The sequence below is a fragment of the Bos indicus x Bos taurus genome, chromosome 2, assembly GCF_003369695.1.
Source record: "Bos indicus x Bos taurus breed Angus x Brahman F1 hybrid chromosome 2, Bos_hybrid_MaternalHap_v2.0, whole genome shotgun sequence".
Taxonomy (NCBI): Eukaryota; Metazoa; Chordata; class Mammalia; order Artiodactyla; family Bovidae; genus Bos; species Bos indicus x Bos taurus.
In genome coordinates, this window is record NC_040077.1 from 35,832,099 (window position 1) to 35,851,729 (window position 19,631).

Consider the following 19,631-nt stretch of genomic DNA (forward strand, 5'->3'; position numbering starts at 1 on the left):
TGGGTTGCAGAGATGAGCAGAGCAGCAGTTGACTGGCACCCTCTGTGCCATGAGGTTAGGACAGCCCCCTCTGCTTTCCCTGGCGGGAGTGTAGAGAAGGCAGCTTGCCCACTCATTCCTTTTTTTTTCCCCCCATACTAGAAGTTATAATGCCTGGTTCTGATCTTTAAAAAAAAGAAAAAAAAATCTACCATTCTTTTTAGTTCATTCCTTTGTTCTATGCCCTGATTTTTAAATTGGGCAGAGAGTACCGTTTGGGGATTAAATCTAGAATGTAAAGGAAGTATCCAAAGACTTGAATTAAAGGATTTGTGATGTTGTCTATAGGGAGAAATAGAAGTTTTAAAGCTGTTGGTGTTCCCCTCCTGCATTTTTTTTTTTTTTTTTTTTTCTGTTTCAACAGAATGGTTTGGTAATGCACAGGTTCTCTGAGGTTCCTCTGCTGCTGCTTTGTGTTCACACAGTTCCGAGAGCCTAGGAGATCCCAGGTGGCTGCAGGTCGCACCTGAACCATTCCCGTCTGCTCTGTCAGGGCAGGGGTTCACCTTCCCTTTCCTATGCTGGCAGTGCTCATTGGCTGCTTTGAATTAGATGGGGTGGATGCAGAAAGCTGGTCCCTCCTTCCTGGTCATTGAGTGTGGAGTCTCCTGAAGCCAATTTCCATTTAGGTACTGCTACTGCTGTTACTTCAGTCGTATCTGACTCTGTGCGACCCCATAGATGGCAGCCCACCAGGTTCCCCCATCCCTGGGATTCTCCAGGCAAGAACACTGGAGTGGGTTGCCATTTCCTTCTCCAATGCAGGAAAGTGAAAAGTGAAAGTGAAGTCGCTCAATCGTGTCAGACTTTTAGCGACCCCATGGACTGCAGCCTACCAGGCTCCTCCATCCATGGGATTTTCCAGGCAAGAGTACTGGAGTAGGGTGCCATTGCCTTCTCCGCCATTTAGGTACAATTGTCTTCATAAATTTTTTTATAATAATACTTTGTTGATGAGTGGGAAGAAATGGTGTCATTTTCTTGTGCATTTAGAAGGGCAGAGATTTATATAGCCCACTTTGGGTACTTGTCACTAATAAGTTAGACTAATCTGGGGTTATGATTGAGAATGAAAGATTGCATGTTTGATTTTATGTTGCAGAGGTAAAGAGTATATGCTAGTATAGTGAAACTAAACGAAAAGGAAAGGGGAATGGGAAGACGCAATGGAATGAGTAAGACCTGTGCTGTTGGAGATGTGACCCCCACACCTGGCCCCTCAAACTCACAGAGGTTCCAGGTCTCCTTTCTACCAAGAGTTAGAACTTGATTCCTACCGTCCAAGGTTTTTTGGAAAAGAACCTCCTTCTGAAGTTTTCAGTTTTCAGTCAATTTCAGAAGGAGATGCTTCAGAAGAGTGGATGCTTTGTGATTAACTTGAGCAACAGAAAATAAAAAGATCTTTAGGAAGATTAATAGGTTAACTTTTTTTCTTCTTGAGCAACAACTCCCTACTTTAAACAAAGAGTATTATGAAATAATTTTTCTTTTGGAAAAGGAGTCATGTCTGGTTTGCATAAATACTGAAACCATTTCCCACATTCCACTTACTACAGAATTAAGATGTGGATTAGTTTATCCACTTCAGAAATGATGAAGAGAGGTGTGAACCTTGCCAGAATTTGGGTTGGTTTCCTACCAAGGCCCCCAAGTACCCCAGGGCTGATACCATCAGTCCTGAAGTGATGAGACAGCAGTGGTGCACGGGTTGGCTCCACAAGACAGAGGAGAGTCTCCAGGCTGCTGGAAGCAGTGATGGTTTAGTGGCTAAGTTGTCCAACTCTTTGTGACCCTGTGGACTGTAGCCTGCCAAGCTTCTCTGTCCATGGGTTTTTCCAGGCAAGAATATTGGAGTAGGTCGCCACTTCCTTCTCCAGGAGATCTCTTCCACCCAGCCATCGAACCTGGGTCTCCTGCATTGCAGGCGGATTCTTAAACCACCTGAGCCACCGGGGAAGCCCAATAGATATTCAAATATACAAGAGAAATACAATGTGGAAGAAAGTTGTCCCTGCAAAAAAGTAGAGAAATGCCTACCAGGTCGAAAGAGATACAGTTCTTTTAAGTATACTGGTGAGCTGCTGAGAGCAGGTTTATCCTAACTTTTGGGGCTTCTAAAGGAAAACCTACTCATCTTAGAGAATTATATGAGTATAACCATTGTGAAGCTTTGGCATAAAACCAAACACTGAAACACATGAAAGGAGAATCTCACAAATCTCTGTTTTCTTTGTAAGAAAACTGAAGGTTGAAGTTGTTTGCTTTAAGTGAGTGAGTTTGTGACATACACAGGGGGACTAGACAGTGGGCAGACAATTCTAGTGATTTTTCAGAGGGTTTTAATCTAAGCTTATTAAATTGCCAGTTGACCCTGAATGTACTTCTCTGACAGCAAGGCAGCAAACTGCTATAATTCATCTGTTTGATTTGTTTATCTCCTTGTAGATGGTACAGATACTGATTGTGTTAGTCACAAATTTTTAATATAGACATGAAAATAAAAATGGTAGCCTTCACAGAATTTTTTTAGGGATTTTTGAATGATAAGTTTAATAGATAATGTGAGATTTTTTTTTGGGTGGGGGGATGGTAAGTAGGAAACTGGATGTCTAGCATACACATGGACAGCTAGGTAAGCCATTTAAAATATGAGATGTATCAGAGGCAGTACAAAATATACACTTTTTTCTATGATGCCTTAATAGGGCTAGCATATCAATTTTCCTTTACAAGACTCATTGAGAAAACTTGGCATGTACTGTCATAATTGCTGCAGTACTTATGGCAAATAAGGCTGGTGCCTGTTGACAGCAGTGGTGGGAAGAGAGACTTAGTTCTGCCTTGAATTAGCTGTATGTCATTGGACATACATATGCTTTGACATCTCTGGGCCTCAGAGGGGTTTCCTGAAAAGTAACATTGAATTAGATCAATGTTTATCAACACATTAACAGTCAGGATAAAAATAAGAACACTGTCCTGTCTCCACTCCTGACCCATCTTTTAAGTTTCCATTATACTTCCGGTTGAGAATTACTGGACTGCATGATCTCTGATCCCTCTCTCAGCTCTGGAAAGCAGAAGAACAGAGCTTTTCATCTTATTTTGTGGATAGGTAAGCCTTACTCCTTCTTAAAGCTGGCAAGGGGCCTTTCCAAAATGCATTCTTTCTCGCCAGGAGTACACATTGCCTTGAGTCCTGCCTTGTGCATGGCCAACACCCAGAAAGAAGCTTGCTATAACTGCAGAATCTTGGCTCTACCCAAATGGCTGAGTCAAAATCTGCATTTTAACAATGCAGATGATTCCTGTGCACAACAGAGTTTGAGAAACGCTGCAGAGCACTGTTTTGTAACCCACAAGCGGCAATATTAGTGGGGTCTGAACTCAATTTAGTAGGTTGCCGCCAGCATTTCTTATTCAAGGAAATAGACAAGAAAAGATAGTATAATGGCACATTGTCTGTGGTAAAGGACAATAACTATTTCACAAAATTTTTGCTTCAGTTTTAAATGTGTCTGTATGTGTATACAGAGTTTCAATCTCAGGCCAAAAGTTAATTAATTTTTAGGTGGATCTCAGGCAAAAGAGGGGTAGGGGGAAGCCACTGAGCTTTGTGTCTGAAGACAGTGTATCTCAGAGACAGTCCTCTGTTTGCTCACAGACAGGTCAAGATACATACACAGAGATGCAGAATAAAGAGCTGTCCTTAACACTGATTATCTGTATTGCGTCAGATGTAAACTGCTGAATTGTGCCATGAAAAAGAAATGTGACTGTTAATTTTTTTGAGTTGTATTAACTCAATTTTTTTTCCTGTTGATGTTTTACTTTGACTGTATACAAATCACAACACTGTCAGATAAGATTTCTTTTTTTTTTTTTTTTAATGATTATTATGGGAAGATTTCAGATATTTATTCGGTTTCCTGAAAGTAGAGAGAATGCTTTTTTCTCCAGGGGCTAATTTGTGAAACCCATAATGCTCCCAGCTTATTCACATGTCCCTTTGCATATTGAAAAAAAAGAATACCTTGAATAAATTCATTTGGGGTTTTTTTGGGGGGGTAAACTGTTTCATAATCACTTTTTTAACTTTACGTTTAGTTAATCACTTTACAGTACTTTCAGTAAGTATTGTATAGTGTGAAGAAAGTATATTTTTAAATAGGTAGTTTCCACCCTGAGGACTTTGCAATCTCAGCAATAATTCTTTACTTACAAGAAATGCTAGAAGATACAAACTGTACTGTACATAGACTTTTAAAAACAGATGGAAGGAAGTTGTCCATGCCGGCATGCTCACTTCATTGGGGTGAAGCAGGAAATTCAGGCTTTGCAGAGATGTTCTGAGCTGTCATGATAAAGGTAACCCTGCACTTCCCTTAGGAAGTTTCCTTTTTTTCAGTTTATTTTGAGTAAAAAGGAAGAGTCTGTTCTTGTCCCTTCACAGGACTGTGTCGAGGAATATAACGGGTGTGGATTTGAAAATTCTTCATTTGAGACCCAGAATGAGAATAAAAATACTCCATGCACCTGCTTTCAGAATCCAGAAGAGTAATCCGTTTTGTACCTGCAGTTTGGCAGGATTTTTTGTTTACCGTGTGGAACATAGCTGGTTGTTAGGAACGTTCTTTTAGGGTGATTTTGGAGCTATCACATGGTCCTTGTTTTATGTGAGATTAAATAGAATGTGAAATGCAGCTTTTTGCTGGTTACCTATTGAAACAAAGAGATATGAGGCTGTTAACCAACATAAAGTCTCGGTAGGTCAACATTATTAAGGCAACTTCAGCTATAATATTTTTACCGTAAGACCACCCTGGCTCCAAGAACTCTGAATATTATATTTAAAAAACTTTTAGAATTTGTTTCTTTAAACTTTAGTTTTAATTTCAGTATAGCGTCCATGTTTATAGTCTTTCCTCATAAACATCTGTGACTGATAGGACTCTGTGCTTGGCCTGAGTGATGTAGGGAGTTGAGACCACAGTGTGACTCCTGTCTGTCTTTTAGCTGTGCCTGTAGCTTCTCAGGTCTGCTGATTCAACCTCTTACTCCATTTTTCAGCTAGTGGCACAGGTCAGTAAGAGTACCAGGAACCAGGCTGAGTTTGGTCATGATATACCTTAGCTGGATACAGCAAGAAGCATTAGCTAGCCTCTTAAAATCTGGAAGTGGAGGGGAGCTTAGAAATCACCCAGTCCAATCTGCTCATTTCCCAGGTGAGGAACTGTGAGGTCCAGAGATGACATTCCCGTTACTGGCCAAGACAAGATTGGAATCCAGATATTCTCCCATTCAGTCATTTTTCGTGCCTGTATACCTTTTTGTAGGGAAGAGGGGGAAGACTTTGCTTTGTTTTATGTTTTCCACAAGCTATGCACTTCATTTACCATTTGAATTTTCTATTCTCCCTGTGAGCCTGAACAGTCATGTGTGGCACTATATCCATATTCTGTATTGATTTCTAGGTAATCTTGCTGCCTTTCTAGTGTCATCCCACTGTCCCTTCTCCTCCGCAGACATCACCCTGTTCTGGCATACCCTTGAGCCAACCAAGGTTGGTCTTCTCCCTGGCTTTCATGAAGAATGCTGCATCCTTTCTGTACCTTTGTTGGCACTTCTCTCCCCGCACACCCATGCCTTTCAGCACTGCGCTTCCTCTGTTTTTAATGACTTGCCATTAATATTCAGCTCACTTAGCCATCTACCCCTTTGGTGAAGCCTTCTTCAACCTTTCTGCCCCAGGCCCTTTCACCCCTGATCTTGCCTTGGTTGAACTATAACTATTTTTAGAAACCATACCATGCCACACCATTAAACGTGATGCAGTTAAGGGCAGATAAGGCCAGGAGCCCACTGCTAAAAGCTTTTCCCTCCTAATGAATGTGCTTTCTGGTAAGGAAGTTTTGAGCCCATTGCTGTAGGCCCCTCACAGTTTTTTGGTGAATAACTTATATTTAATACCTTCAGTTTGATATCTTAATGTTGATTTTTGTGCTTTTTAAAGACTTTTTTTAAAAGTAGTTTTAGGTTTACAACAAAACTGAGAGGGAGATTCAGAGATTTCCCACCTGCCCTGGCTGCCACACGTGCATTCACTTCCTCCATTGTCCACAGCAATCATCAGAACGGTACATTTTAAAATTTCAGTGCACATCTTAAATTTATTTTTCTTTTACCCAAAGCTTAAGAGAATGATGCTTAGGTAAAGATATTTAGGACTCAAGAGATTTATGGGTAGAGATTGCAACTTTACACTTAAGGATCCGATTTGATAGGTATCTTAGAGAATATTAATTATGAAGTCTTAGAAATTTTTACTTTTAGCTCACATAATAACGTGAACCTCTTTGCTTCAACAGACATAATCCAGCAAAAAATACTGAATAATCTATTGCTCAGTTTCATAGTTGGAGGCTACAAAGTTTATTTCCAAACAAGGGACAGTGACAGTATAAGAGCCAGTTCATTAGCTAATTAGCTTTGTGATCTTAAGCTTTGATATCCTGGCATCCAGTGGGATTAACTGATAACTGCCCATTTGTCCTCCTTCCCACGTGATGGATGGTGAGTAAGACCTTGCATGTGTGAAGGGGCACCATTGTTCTTGGTTACTGCTGGTGCCGTCCTTTCGCCTCCGGGCCCACCCGGAAGAACATCTGCTTCCTGACCAGCTTCTCATCTCTCAGTAACTCACCTCCCACTTCTCAGCTGTGTACTTTCCCAGCTGCCTGTGCCAGAAACTTTCTTTCTCAGCCATTATTCCTAGCCCTTTTGGAGCCACTCAGATGTCTAAAAGAAAACAAACCAACAAAAATGCCCTGACGGTGGTGAAAATGGGCCCATTCACATGCTCCCCATACCCCACCCCGTCCCGTTCCATAGTTCCCTTAAATTATTAAATTCCCTTTACATATTGGAAGTTTAGAGAGAAGAACCAGTGTATGGAACTAGTCTGGTAGACAGTGCCTTTGTATAGTACTCCGCTCATGCCAGGCTTGATATACTGTTTCCTGGAGAAATGATAATGTCTATGACTCCAGACTCCAGTCTGCTCTCAGGAATGACTGTGGTGATTATTGGATAAAGAAATAGTTGAGGTGGTAGACCTCCCTGCTGTTTGATAGTGGGTGTCTATCTGTCCCTCTGTGTGTGTGTGTGTGTGTGTGTGTGTGTGTATAGGGGTGGCAGGGTGGAGACAGGGATTATGGACCATAATCTTAAACTATAAGGATGACAGCCTTAAAGAAGACTTGAGGGTAATTAAAAGCCAGGTACTAGATTTCCTTTCCCTTCAAAATATATTCTTAGGGAAGTTACTAAATGGGGAGGTGGGGGTGGGGGAAGAACCACTTCAACTGTAAAATTGGTCAGAGCACTATTCTTTAGCCTATTAGAAATAGGAAGGAAATAAGACAATAGAATTTATAGTGACCAGTCTTTAATTGTCTTTGCTGAATAGAAATCTGCAACAATGTACATGATTACTAATATATTTTTAGTTCACACACAGCTAATCCCTTTAAAAAATGCTTTTTGATGCATTTATACAGAAGAGGCTTCTTAGTGTGCATTGGAATAGGGGTGATGTGATGAGAGTGAAATAGATTTACCGTACATATAGTTTCTGTGTGCCAGGCGTCTTTTAGTGTAGGAGGTGAGTAGGCCTTCCTGCTTTGATGGAGGCAACAGAGCTGTCCACACAGGAAGTCCTCCCTGATTGTGGTCCACACAGGAAGTCCTCCCTGATTGTGGTCCACACAGGAAGTCCTCCCTGAGTGCTGACAAGCACTCCTCCTGCTGATGCCACATCCACTCCTACAGAGAATGCAGAGAAGCTCTGCTAACAGCAACCCAATTATTCACCATCAACTCTGAATGAGAATTTAGCCCAGTTACTAATAAATGTTATTGTGAAAACTGAATTAGCTTGTTTTTCCCCTTGGATGACAATTTGCTAGGTATATTGTTTGCCTGAACTAAAGCAGTGAGATTAGGCCAGAGAAGATTGGAATAGACTTCTTAGCTCTTGTAGGATGAGCCATCACTTAGTGGTGGTCATTCAGCCATCCAGTTCCTTAAGTAAATAGGTTGAATTTGTGAAAATTGTCTACACGCTTCATCCAGTGGGTGAAAGGTTGGTGGCGGGGAAGGGGGGTGTCTTTTCAAATTTGGGGGCAGCTTAGGGATCTTGAGAGGCAAAATGTAAAAGGACAGCCAGTAATGAAAACGAAGTTTGGTCAAGTATCATCTACTTACAAGCTTTTTTTCTCTCCCTAAGTTTGCTGTTCATGCTGTTGAGGCATGTGACTGTAAAATGTAATTGCTTTGAGTTGATCAGCAGGGTCCTAACTAAGGTAAAGACTTGTCAGGGTTTGTATTTCAGTCTGGGAGTGAGGGTTTCATTCTTTTGTTGAGTGGAGCCTTCCTAAAATGATGACTCTGATGTTCATCTGTAACATGCTGTAATTTTCCAAAGTTGTTTGCAGAATTCTTTTAGTGAAAAGATCTATAAGATAGAATTTTTAAAACTGACCTTTTAAAAGATTTCCTTAAAAACACACACACACACACACAAGCTGAGTTCTGTGATCATTAAATTAACTTAAAGGCACCTTTGACATTTTTTTAAAAGTGCAGCCACCGATGGTATTAAGTATCATATTTCAGAGAAACTGGAATTTAGTCATTTAACTTGCAGGAAGGATGAGCACAGAAAAATGAAGTAATACAAATAGCACATTTAGGATATGGACAGTGTTTCGGATGCCATTTAGGGCACAGATTAAGGGCTTTGACTTTTTTGTCCAGCAGTCCTGAGTTCAAATTCCAGTCCTGCCACCTACTAAAAGTGTAACCATGACACATTACTTAATGTCTCCTGAGACTCAATTTTCTGATCTTCAAAATGCAAAAACAAGAATGCATCTGTCTCATCTGGGTTAAGTGAGATAATGCATACACAGCACGTGGCACAGTGTCTGGCGCATATGAAACATGCAATATATGATAGTAATTTTTACCCTGCTCTTCTAGTTATGGTTAACCAATTCTGAATATTTTGGAATAAACTCCTTTATTGTGTTTGAATTTTCTTCTTTGAATACGTGTCCAGTCTTTATTAGGATTTAACTTTTTAATTTCGATGAGTTCGAAAAACTCAGTCTTTGGTCTAAAGTTTTAGAAAATTGACAACCTGGACTAACTTAATGCTTCTTCTCTTTAGTCATCAGCCATTTGTGACAGTTGCTATTAGGATACATTTAAATTTAAACTTGGTCGCCAGGATTCACCAGAGACCAGTCATCCTCCTTGAGATGCATTCAGGAACCCCCTTCTCCCACCTGAGATAGGAATATTAGGAGATTTCTTACCCCCAGAGAGTAAGTTGAAGAGTAAGTGGGGAGGGACAGAGGGTATTTGCTCCCCACCTACTTCCCAGACTAGGAAAATATTACTGTCATAAATAGGGAGGCCTGTCAAAGATATATTAGATCAGCTATGTAAATCACAGTTCTACTTCTGCCAAATACGTGAATAAAAGCCTACTCCTTCATGTCCAAAAAAATCTCCTGATAAATCATGCCCCCAGGTGTTTCTTTTAACGACAGAAAGTCCATGCCTGGCACTCCACTTTCCACCCCAGAGAATAGCAGAGGTAAGAGCTAACGCCAACTTGGAATGCAGTCTTTCAAACACCAGCGGTTCACTGGCTTTGCATGGCATCCCCCTGAGAGGTGGGCATTGACCCGAAATCCACAGCTTCTGTCAGACCCCTGCAAAGCTTACCCAGGTGAGCACATTGCCTTCCCCGACTGCTGCACTGAACACACCAAGTCTTACTGGGAAAAACAGTGTGTTTGTGGCAAGGACCAGGTTCTTGGATGTTAATCAGAAGTGATTTAAGAAAAATTTCAGTCTTGCCTAATCATCTACGGCTGTCAGTTCTTTGTGTAAGTCGAAAGCTAGGGACAGGGAGGCAGATGTTTGGGTTACGTCCCAGCCCCTCTGCTCTTCACTGAAAGAAAGAAGAGGCACCTGGCTGATTGCAGGTATCAGCCAGCAGTTATATTGAATGACCTTGGGGAAGGAACACAGACCTCTTTGTGGCCCGGATGGGGGTCTGCAGTACCATCAGTGACAGTGCAAGAGACAAGGCTTAGTTTATACCTGGAAAGCAGGTTTTACCTCTTAGAGAAACACAAGGGATGACGGGAAAGGGTTTGAGTTCACCTGCTTATTAAGGGCATAAATCAAATAGATTTGATAGGATATGATCTCAGGCAGGTTTCATTGGGGTTAAGCATCGCTGATGTTCCTGGTTCAAGTTCAGCGTTCATTAATACATTGACTATTGTTAACCCTCTGGCAACACTCCTCTTTGAAAAACAATCCTTTGAGATAAAGTGGTATCTGGGCTGTGATTTTAGCAAGGACCCTGGGGAGTGAGAAGAAAAATCTGCATAGTATACGTTTCATGTCTAGATCCACGAGGATCCCCATGCCCCAGGATACTGTGGAGTTAGGATGGCCAAGGTAGAAACGTGGTGCAAAGCTGGACATTCTATCCTGGGGTGTTGAGATGGCCAACAGGGTGAGAGGGGTTGTATGTATTGCCAGAGGTCTGCTTTTTGAACTCTATAAAGTGGAATTGAATTGTGTCTTAGATATGCTTTATTTTCTTGTTTGTGGTAGTAAAAGTCCTAAGGTTTGACATTTTTGATCCATGTCTAGTGACTAATTTTACATCTTCAAACTGTTGTTCAGTATCAGTGATGTCCTTTATTAGGACCGTGTTGGTTAGTCTTATTTATTATTTAGAAGTTGTGAAGTGAAAAAAATTCCTGTCCTGGTGCAAAATTGCAGAACATTTGCTGTGAGAACACTTTAGGGTGTGCTCACTTGCATCTCACGCTGAACCATTTCACTTCCTCAGAGGTCATGTGTGTGGCACAGGGACGGAGAACTGTGGTTTCTTTCAATTGGTTAACAATTATCTGGTGTGAGTACATTTTCAGACAGTCTTCCTAGGTGGCTAAAACCACACTGAGCCCTGGCTTGCAGGCTTTACAGAAGTTACGTTGGTTGCTGCCAGGCCTGGGAATGTTTCCAGCTTCTGCACCATTCTCACAGGGGTTAAATTTCACAAGGTTAGCCAGAGTGAAAGGCAGCTGACCTGTGAATCTTATCCAGATGTCTCAAAGAAGCCATGGGCCTGTCTTAGAACGAGGTGAAGTCTTCGTTCTTTGAGCATCTTGACTGAACTCTTTAACTTTCTGACACTTGAAGAGTAATCTTTTTTTCTTTTTTAATCGCTAGGAATCATCTCAATAAAATTGTCAGCAACTTTCAATCAAGTGTTTTTCAGCATTTGAAAACCTTTTCAAAAGTCCAGTGTTTTCTGAATGACTGTATATTAAAATATTATTGCATAACTTTATGCAAGTTCACTTTGAGTCTTGAATGTATTCCTTAAAATATGTAAAGAAAATCTTACAAAATTTTAGTCTTATTTCAAGGGCATGTAGAGAATAGTTTACTGAGTTGTCCTGTTATTAATTTCATATTGAAGGAGAGAATACTTTTGCAGAATGAACAGATCTTTTTTAAGATGTAAATTAAAATGTATGTAGTAAAGTAGCTGAAGATAATCTGTATATTTATCTTGGTTTGCAGATCATGCAACCTCTGAATGGTGCTGAATACAGGTTCCATGGAGCATTCTAACGCTGTGGTCTTTGTTTTCCAGCAGTCTCTGGTCCCAGCCCATCCTATGGCCCCTCCCAGCCCCAGCACCACCAGCAGTAATAACAACAGCAGTAGCAGTAGCAACTCAGGATGGGATCAGCTGAGCAAAACGAACCTCTATATCCGGGGACTGCCTCCCAACACCACAGACCAGGACCTGGTGAAGCTGTGTCAGCCGTAAGTAGAGGTTCTTGTTTTTAGCTCCTCAATACCTCCTTGATCATATTACTGAGTGATATAAATTGTGTTTTAAGAGAGGTTTAGTACAAATCTGTGACTCCTCATTATGGTCACAGTTGACAGGGTTTCTAAGTTTTGAGTCCTTGGACACTTTCTCAGTCAGCATTAACATCAACAGGGTGCCTATATAACAAAATAAATTGGAGCATTTTCTCAGTAGAATTTGCCTTTGTTGGCACATGAGAAGGAGAATATGAATTATGTAAAAACACGGCTGGTTCCTTTTGAGGAGTGCTTTTGTTTTTGTGGAAGCTCGTCTGGGGGCCAATAGGTCTCATCCTTAAGAGAAACTTCCGTTGTTACTGTTTGTCAGAAAGGTAGTTCCCATCTAACCTAACTCTAAATGTGTATAAACTTCCTTCCAGTGGGGCAGCGGCGATCTGCCTTCACTCACACCTGTAGTTTTGTGGTTCGAGTTGCTCACCCTCGGCTCTGAACGTTCTTATTCCTCAGGTTCCTATTCCTCTTCTTGCTGCCACCCTTGTTGTGTCCTGGGAAGAGATGTACACGTGTGTATCACTTTGTTCCAAAGGAAACGTGCATTCTATGCTAATGCTGTCGAGGAAAGGAATAGAAGTACGCTACTTGGCTGCAGTTGCATTAACTCACTAAGTAAGAAAGCCCTAATTTAAACCAAGGAGCCAGAAGCCCTGTACATTGGAAGGATCACTGTGTAAAGACTAAAATCCGCTAATCACTTTAAGCTAGAAAATCCTACACATGCAGCAGCATCTTTTATTTACCCAAAGACGATCGTGGTCCTTCACAAATGGAATTTTATGTAACTGTGGAAAAGGATATCCACTAAAGAATGTTTCCTGTTCCCTGAAAAGTATTTCCATTTCTAAACATTTGATTAACAGCATCTGATTTCCGTTACCCTGGGTAAAATATAAATTTATTACTTCTTGCTTTAAGAAAAAAAAAAAAAATCTTAAAACTTACTTGGGCAGCGTTTCCAAACCGGAACTAAAAGTAACATCTGGCTTTCCATCAAGAGTGGTGGTTTTGCTCTGTGGTGTTTCTAGACAAGGTGTGGGACGGTGAGAGATGACCTGTCAGGATCCAGAGAGCCTTTTGACGGCCGTCGCCCTCAGCACCCTCCCTGGGCCTTTCCCATGTTACTGTTCTCATCAGCTCCTTTGGACTTGGACTGCAGCCTTTGCTTCCAGGGCAGTGAAATAATGTCCTGTGCTCAGGATGACTTTGAAAGCAAGTCCAGCTCTTGGGGTTTGTCCTGCTGACCAGAGTCAGAAGGAACTCTGCCAGGCGCACCCTGCCCTTTTGCAGCTGTTCAAGACCACAAATAGGCCTTTTGCTATCTTGTCTGCTGCTGGCCTTTACCAGCATCTTCCTATGATTTTGCAGCATAATTACAGGTAGATAGAGCACCATAAGGAGAAGGCGATGGCACCCCACTCCAGTACTTTTGCCTGGAAAATCCCATGGATGGAGGAACCTAGTGGGCTGCAGTCCATGGGATCGCAGAGTCGGACACGACTGAGCGACTTCACTTTCACTTTTCACTTTCATGCATTGGAGAAGGAGATGGCAGCCCACTCCAGTGTTCTTGCCTGGAGAATCCCAGGGACGGGGGAGCCTCGTGGGCTGCCGTCTATGCGATCGCACAGAGTCGGACACGACTGAAGCAACTTAGCAGCAGCAGAGCACCATAAGGTCTAAGGAGCTAAAAATACAACTTCATAGGGAACAGTAGAATGAAGATAAGCCTCACATGTTTGAGGTCTAAGAGAAGGGGGAAAGATTTCAGAAGACAAATTTTTCCTTCAGCTAGTTTGGAAGCACGTAAGGTGAGTTTTAACACAAAGAAGATAGAATTGAACAGCCATAATAGAGTAATACCATGTTTTATGTACAGTAAATCTGTATTCAAAAAATTAAACTGGAAGTTTTTTGGTTGTTTTTTTTGTTTGTTTTTTTAACTGAGTTAAATCATGTCCCAGATGCAGCAGAAGAGCATTTGATCATCTGTCCTAGATAATTCATCCTCTTTGACGAATGTGGATTTTCTCAGCATGTGTACACATCAGTCTCTTTGCTGTTATTGATAGCAGCAATAACAGTTTGCCACTTACTTTCTCCTATCATTTGCAAAACCCCAAGTTTGATAGTTAGCTCCAGTGATAGTTTTCTTTATGTATTATACAGAGGCAAGACACACAGTAATAGAGAAGTCTTATGTCAATATCTGTTGAGAGCTTCATTCCATTTAACACAGAGCATCTAATAAGTACCAGATTTGTCTTGTTGACAATTTTGTGTCTCAGAATGTAGAGAGAGAGCAAAAAAGGGCATTCCTGTTCTGGAGTTGATTGTTTCCAATAAAGAATAGCTAGTTGGCGACATGGAAGTGACAAGAACTCTTATGGGAAAGTGACTCATCCTAGAGCTTAAAAAACCCAGTGGATGTAATTAGAGAGTTTTTAGAAAAGTTTCAGGAGCTTCTCAGAAAAGATAGATAGCTATCTTTTAGCTACCTATCTCATAGCTCATTTTGAGATACAAGATATGAGCTATAAGATATCTCATAGCTCTTTTAGCTACCTATCTCATAGCTACATTATCTCATAGCTCTAAAAAAGAAAAAATAAGAAATAAAAATTTAGCACTGTAATTTACAAATTGACCTGATGAGCTGAATTGTAGGAGGGGCAACAATAGAAACAAATAATTTGAATCTCTAGAGGACTTGTACGTTTTAGAGGATTATCTAACAGATAAATGAAAAAGATGCCTAAGAACATTTGTAATAGGGACTCAATAATGTACAAACAATGCATGGAACCTAAAGGCAAGAATGACATGAGGGTTGTGAAAACTAGAGAGAGAAACCAAAAGTATTTTTAAAATGCTGTGTTTGGAGTAGAATATACAGATGCTATAATGTTAGAAAAAATGATGGTGAAAAAGTAGATGTCAACACAAAGATGACAGTGGAAAAGCAGCCTCTTTCCAAGTTACAGAGGGACTCAGGACAACGTAAAGAGAAGGTCTGCATGGCTAAGAGGAAGGGGGCTCATGCTGGAGGGCCACCAGTTTAGGTTCCTTGAAGGAGACTGGCCTCAAGGACCAGGCAGGGATGTGACAGTGGCGATGGTGGTCAGGTGACTCAGAGTAAGAGTAGGTCCATTTTCTAAGAGCATTTGATGAAGGCAGCTCAGCAGCCCTAGCTGACAGCATATCATCTTCATGACTTTCTTACCTACAGTATAAAATCATGGTAGTCGAGGTGGCAAATTTTTGGTACCCCAGAGTCCCTACTACAGTGCTAACTAAGCAAGTACCTCATTCTGTCAGTAGCCTGTATAATGGGTCAAATGATGCTTATATAATATGAGGTGGTGATTAGAACTAGATCGAGTAATATAAGCAAAGGAACTGGTCCACATTCTAGGACCATCAAAACTCATTTGTAATTGAACAAATATTTGTCTCCCCATGACAGAGCCTTTGCTCCTCACAATCCCAACTGCTGGAATACATTTTAATTACATATAGTTCTACATCTTAAAGTAAGAAGAAAATACCAGATTCTGATCCTGAAGGCTGAGAAAGCCAGGGCATTTGAGAAAATGCCCATAGGCTGCATTGACAAAAACCACCAGCCTTCTCTCCCTGGAGCTTTTTGGGGGAGCCGGGGGAGGGGAAAGTAAACACTAAACACTAGTTTCATTCTCTGCCACTCATCGGTGATTTATTCCTTGTCATAATGATGTGAAGTCCTTTATTGTGTCCAAACTATTTTTTTCTGAAGATTTAGAAACAATATTTGGTACAAGGTTTGGTACATAGTTCTTCCTGGTTTGCAGTGGGGGCAGATATGTGGGTCTCTGTTGGCTGAGGCTAGACATTACTGTGGTATTGACATCACATGGAAGGGTCTGCATAACTCAGTGTATCAACAGCTTCATGGAGGTAGTGGTTTAGTTGCTGAGTCGTGTCTGACTCTTGTGACCCCACGGGCTATAGCCCACCAGGCTTCTTTGTCTATGGGATTTCCCAGGCTACTGGAGTGGGTTGCCATTTCCTTCTCCAGGGAATTTTCCTGACCCAGGGATTGAACCGAGGTCTCCTGTACTGCAGGCAGATTCTTTCCCAGCTGAGCCAAAGGAAAAACAGTGTACTGGTATTAAAACAAAATGAGATGTTTCTACTCTTCCTACCTTCTATAACCTTGCTCTCATTCCCAAACCAGTCCTTGGTCAACCAGTTGTGTTTTTTTCCCCCCTTTCATTCAACAGATATCTAATTCATTTCACAGTGAAATAAAGCATGATTTTTATATAAATGGGAAATTAAATTTAGCTTATAACATTATAGTCTAGTACTAATTAAAAGGAAATATTTTTGAAGTGTGATTCCCTGGTTGTAATACCCAGTATATTTTCATTTCCTAGCCCTTTGTTTTCTCTTCTCTGCAAATTTTCCTTATTCTTTTGAATACAATACAACTCTTAAAAAGGCAAAGCGGAAAAAGCAGGACACATCAACAGAGGCAGACATAAACAGCCAGCCCTAATTTGAGACAGAATAAAGTAAATGTTATAATCAGTGCAGTGTTCTGGGAGGAGTCAGAAGATGGTTTCATTAACCCCAGTGCCAGGGAATTGGGGTTGCTTCCAGGGAGGAGATGATGCTAAACCAGAAAGAAGGAAGATTTCATGCAGGATGGAAATAATAGTGTCCTCCAGGCCTCTGAGAGGACCCAGGAGATGTGAGCATGCTTGGATGTTGAAGAAAGCACAAAGAGCACTTCTTGGTGCATAACTGTCATGTGGCAGTTGTTTGTTACCAGGGCTTCTGGTGTCCGGAGTGGGGAGAGTGGGTGTAGAGCAAAGAGAAGCAGGTTGGTAGCATATTGTTAGCACTGAATAATAAGCTAAAACTTTTGGAGTTTATTCTTTAGTTACAGAGGAGAAACTGGCTCTTGGAGTGAAAGAGAAACACAATTCTGTATTTCCTTTTTCTCTCTCTCTCAAAATGGTAATTATGCCAAAAGTCAACAGGTTGGCTTGGAGAAGGGGGCTCTCATAAGTCAAGTTAACACGACCCTTATCTGGGGCTGTAATGAAAGATGGAGGGGAGGGGCACCCTAGAGATAGAAACCCAGGGACTGAAGCAGGATTTAAAATGACTGTAAGGTTTTAGCTCTGAATAAAATGAAAATGTGAGTTGCACTTAACTGAGAGAGAAGACATGAAGGGCATAAACACTCATTGATTCTCTCTCACACCCTAAACTCCAGCCTCTCCCTGTGTTCCCAGATGTGGCCACACTTTTATTCATTCATGCAACCTACAAACAGCCCCCACTAAACTACTCTCCTGAAACCACTAATTTTTTTTTGTTGAACACTGATGTTAAAAGAATATTTTAAGTTCTGACTGAAAAAGTCAGGGCAACTATTAGGTAAATGGAGAACTTGAAATAATAAGGAACAATTCTTTATACATTTCCATCTATTTCTGTAACTAAAATTTCTTAAACAGTCTATCAGCTAAATGTTCTTTTTTCTCTATCCAAGAATAAAATGATCATCCCTTTTATTTCAAAATCATTAGGCTATTTTTAGGGTAAGTTTGGAAGTGAAGGTTTTCTAGTAAGGTAAGTTTAGTTTTTTATGCTTAAATGATCCACTTTTAACCCTAATATGAAGTCAAACTCTGAAAGTAACAATAGGTCTACCAGACCCACTATTAGGAAACCCCAGGTATATATGAAGTCCTTTGAAATTTACTCTGTGAAATGGGAAGACCTTAAATTGAAACAAAACAAACATCCTCTGATGAAGTAGGAAAAATCACTCAAAAGTGATCTGATTCTCACTCACTTTCAAATCGATGAGAAAATTTAAAGCCAGGTGATCCAAGGCCATGCAGGCATCCCCAAATGACTCAGTCCAAGAAGCCTGAACATACCCTGAGCTATTAGTACAGTTACTTTAGAGAAGAAACACACACACCTCACATGGATTTATGCTGGAGTATTCAGATAACTGTACAGACATCAAAGATATGGACCAAAAGATTGTATTGCCTACATTCAGTATCATTCTCAAGTCAGCCTTGTGAGTCTTACAAACCCAGAGCTTTGGAAGCAGGGTTAAGTGAGAAGCTGCTCTCTCTCTTTGAAGCATAGTTTACCCTTCAAGTGATGTTTCTAGGAAGTTGAAGTAGTGTCAGCTACTTCGTGGCAGTGGTGGTGGTATTGGTGGTGGTGATAGTGTATTTAACTCACAGGCCTCAACAGTAAAAGACCCATAGGTCATTTTTTTCTTTGGCATTGACTGCATCTTGGATAATTGAAATTTATTTCAATATTGAAGTTGTATTGTAGTCCAAAGCCATTTGAATTTTTAGGTTTTTTTTTAAATTGTATTTTACAAAGATACTGAAACTATGTCTAGCAATTTTTTATTTCTTTTCCTTTGAAAGACAGCCGGAAAAAGAAAAGTTAACAGGAACATAGAGTAATTAAAAAAAAAAAGTAGTTCTTCTCTCATTAAGTGTGTGCCTTAAAAAAAAGTGTTATTGACTGGCATACTTAAAAAAAATTCTCCCCAAAAGTCAAGTTAAGATAATGTTTGCCACAGTTAATCATAGAAAATACAGGCCATTTTTTCTGTCTGTTGCTATTGTGTAGCTCCTTGCCCATATACAGGTTTTATTTATATAATAAATAATAGGGTTTCTTTTAAGTTCCAATTGTTTTTGCTCTTTACGCAGGTGATTTTTATCCTTTCAATGATTCTTCATCGATCTAGAAGATTCTCAAAACAAAATACTAACAGCAATACTTTCTGGGACTTGGTTTCTTTTATTATTCCTAGCATAAGAGGATGACACATAATAACTCAGTGAGGACTTAAACCAAGAAAATTGAGCATTTTCTGAAAAATGTGATCTAAGATGTGTTTTTCAGACTTTATGTCACCCTTTTAAAAAGGCATGCCAATCTATTGCATCAAAATATTGAGTCACTAATTGTAATTTAACTCTTTCTTCATGGATCATATTCTAGTAAGGGTATGTGTAGTCAAAGAGAAAAACACGATGCCTTAGACACTGAGCAAGATATATATCATCTTGTGATCTTTTCTTCTAAAAATGGAAGTCACAGCCAATTTCAGAGTTTAGGAGGAACAGTGTGTATTTAACTAAATCTCCTATTCATCTCTTGGATAAGCATATAGAATTTTTTTCTTGTTCATGTTAATTGCTTCATTTTCCTTCTTGGTATGAAAGAATTCTGGCACTTTAAGAAATACTTTATGTACAATAGATCTTTGATACGCTAAGATATAATCTGAAGACTTTTGGAAATCCCAGAATTTCACAGACATAATTTCAGCATCAAAAAAAAAAATCCCCCACAAATACCTGCTTTCCATTAGAGAACCATCTCTTTCCTACAGCTCTCTTTTCTTCCCTTTTATCATTAGAAATGTCAGTTGGCTTTTTTAAAGGGAATGGGCAGTTTTCAAAAGTGAACACAATATTGAATCCCTTCTTGAGAGTTGCTGCTCCACAATTAGAGCAAAACCCTCTTGAAATATGGACCCTGGGTCATGGGCTATG

The 19,631-nt window shown here is 40.3% G+C and overlaps 1 protein-coding gene across 7 annotated transcripts in view; it reads left to right on the forward strand.

Moving 5' to 3' along the window:
- RBMS1 (RNA binding motif single stranded interacting protein 1) overlaps positions 1-19,631 on the forward strand; it is a 220,220-nt gene that overhangs the window by 110,779 nt on the left and 89,810 nt on the right. For 5 of the 7 annotated variants that reach the window (XM_027559581.1, XM_027559573.1, XM_027559558.1 and 2 more), the window contains exon 2: positions 11,795-11,970. In XM_027559581.1, coding sequence (XP_027415382.1) covers positions 11,795-11,970 — 176 coding nt within the window. The remainder of the gene's footprint in view (positions 1-11,794; positions 11,971-19,631) is intronic. The other 2 variants (XM_027559537.1, XM_027559550.1) reach the window with 1 other exon arrangement.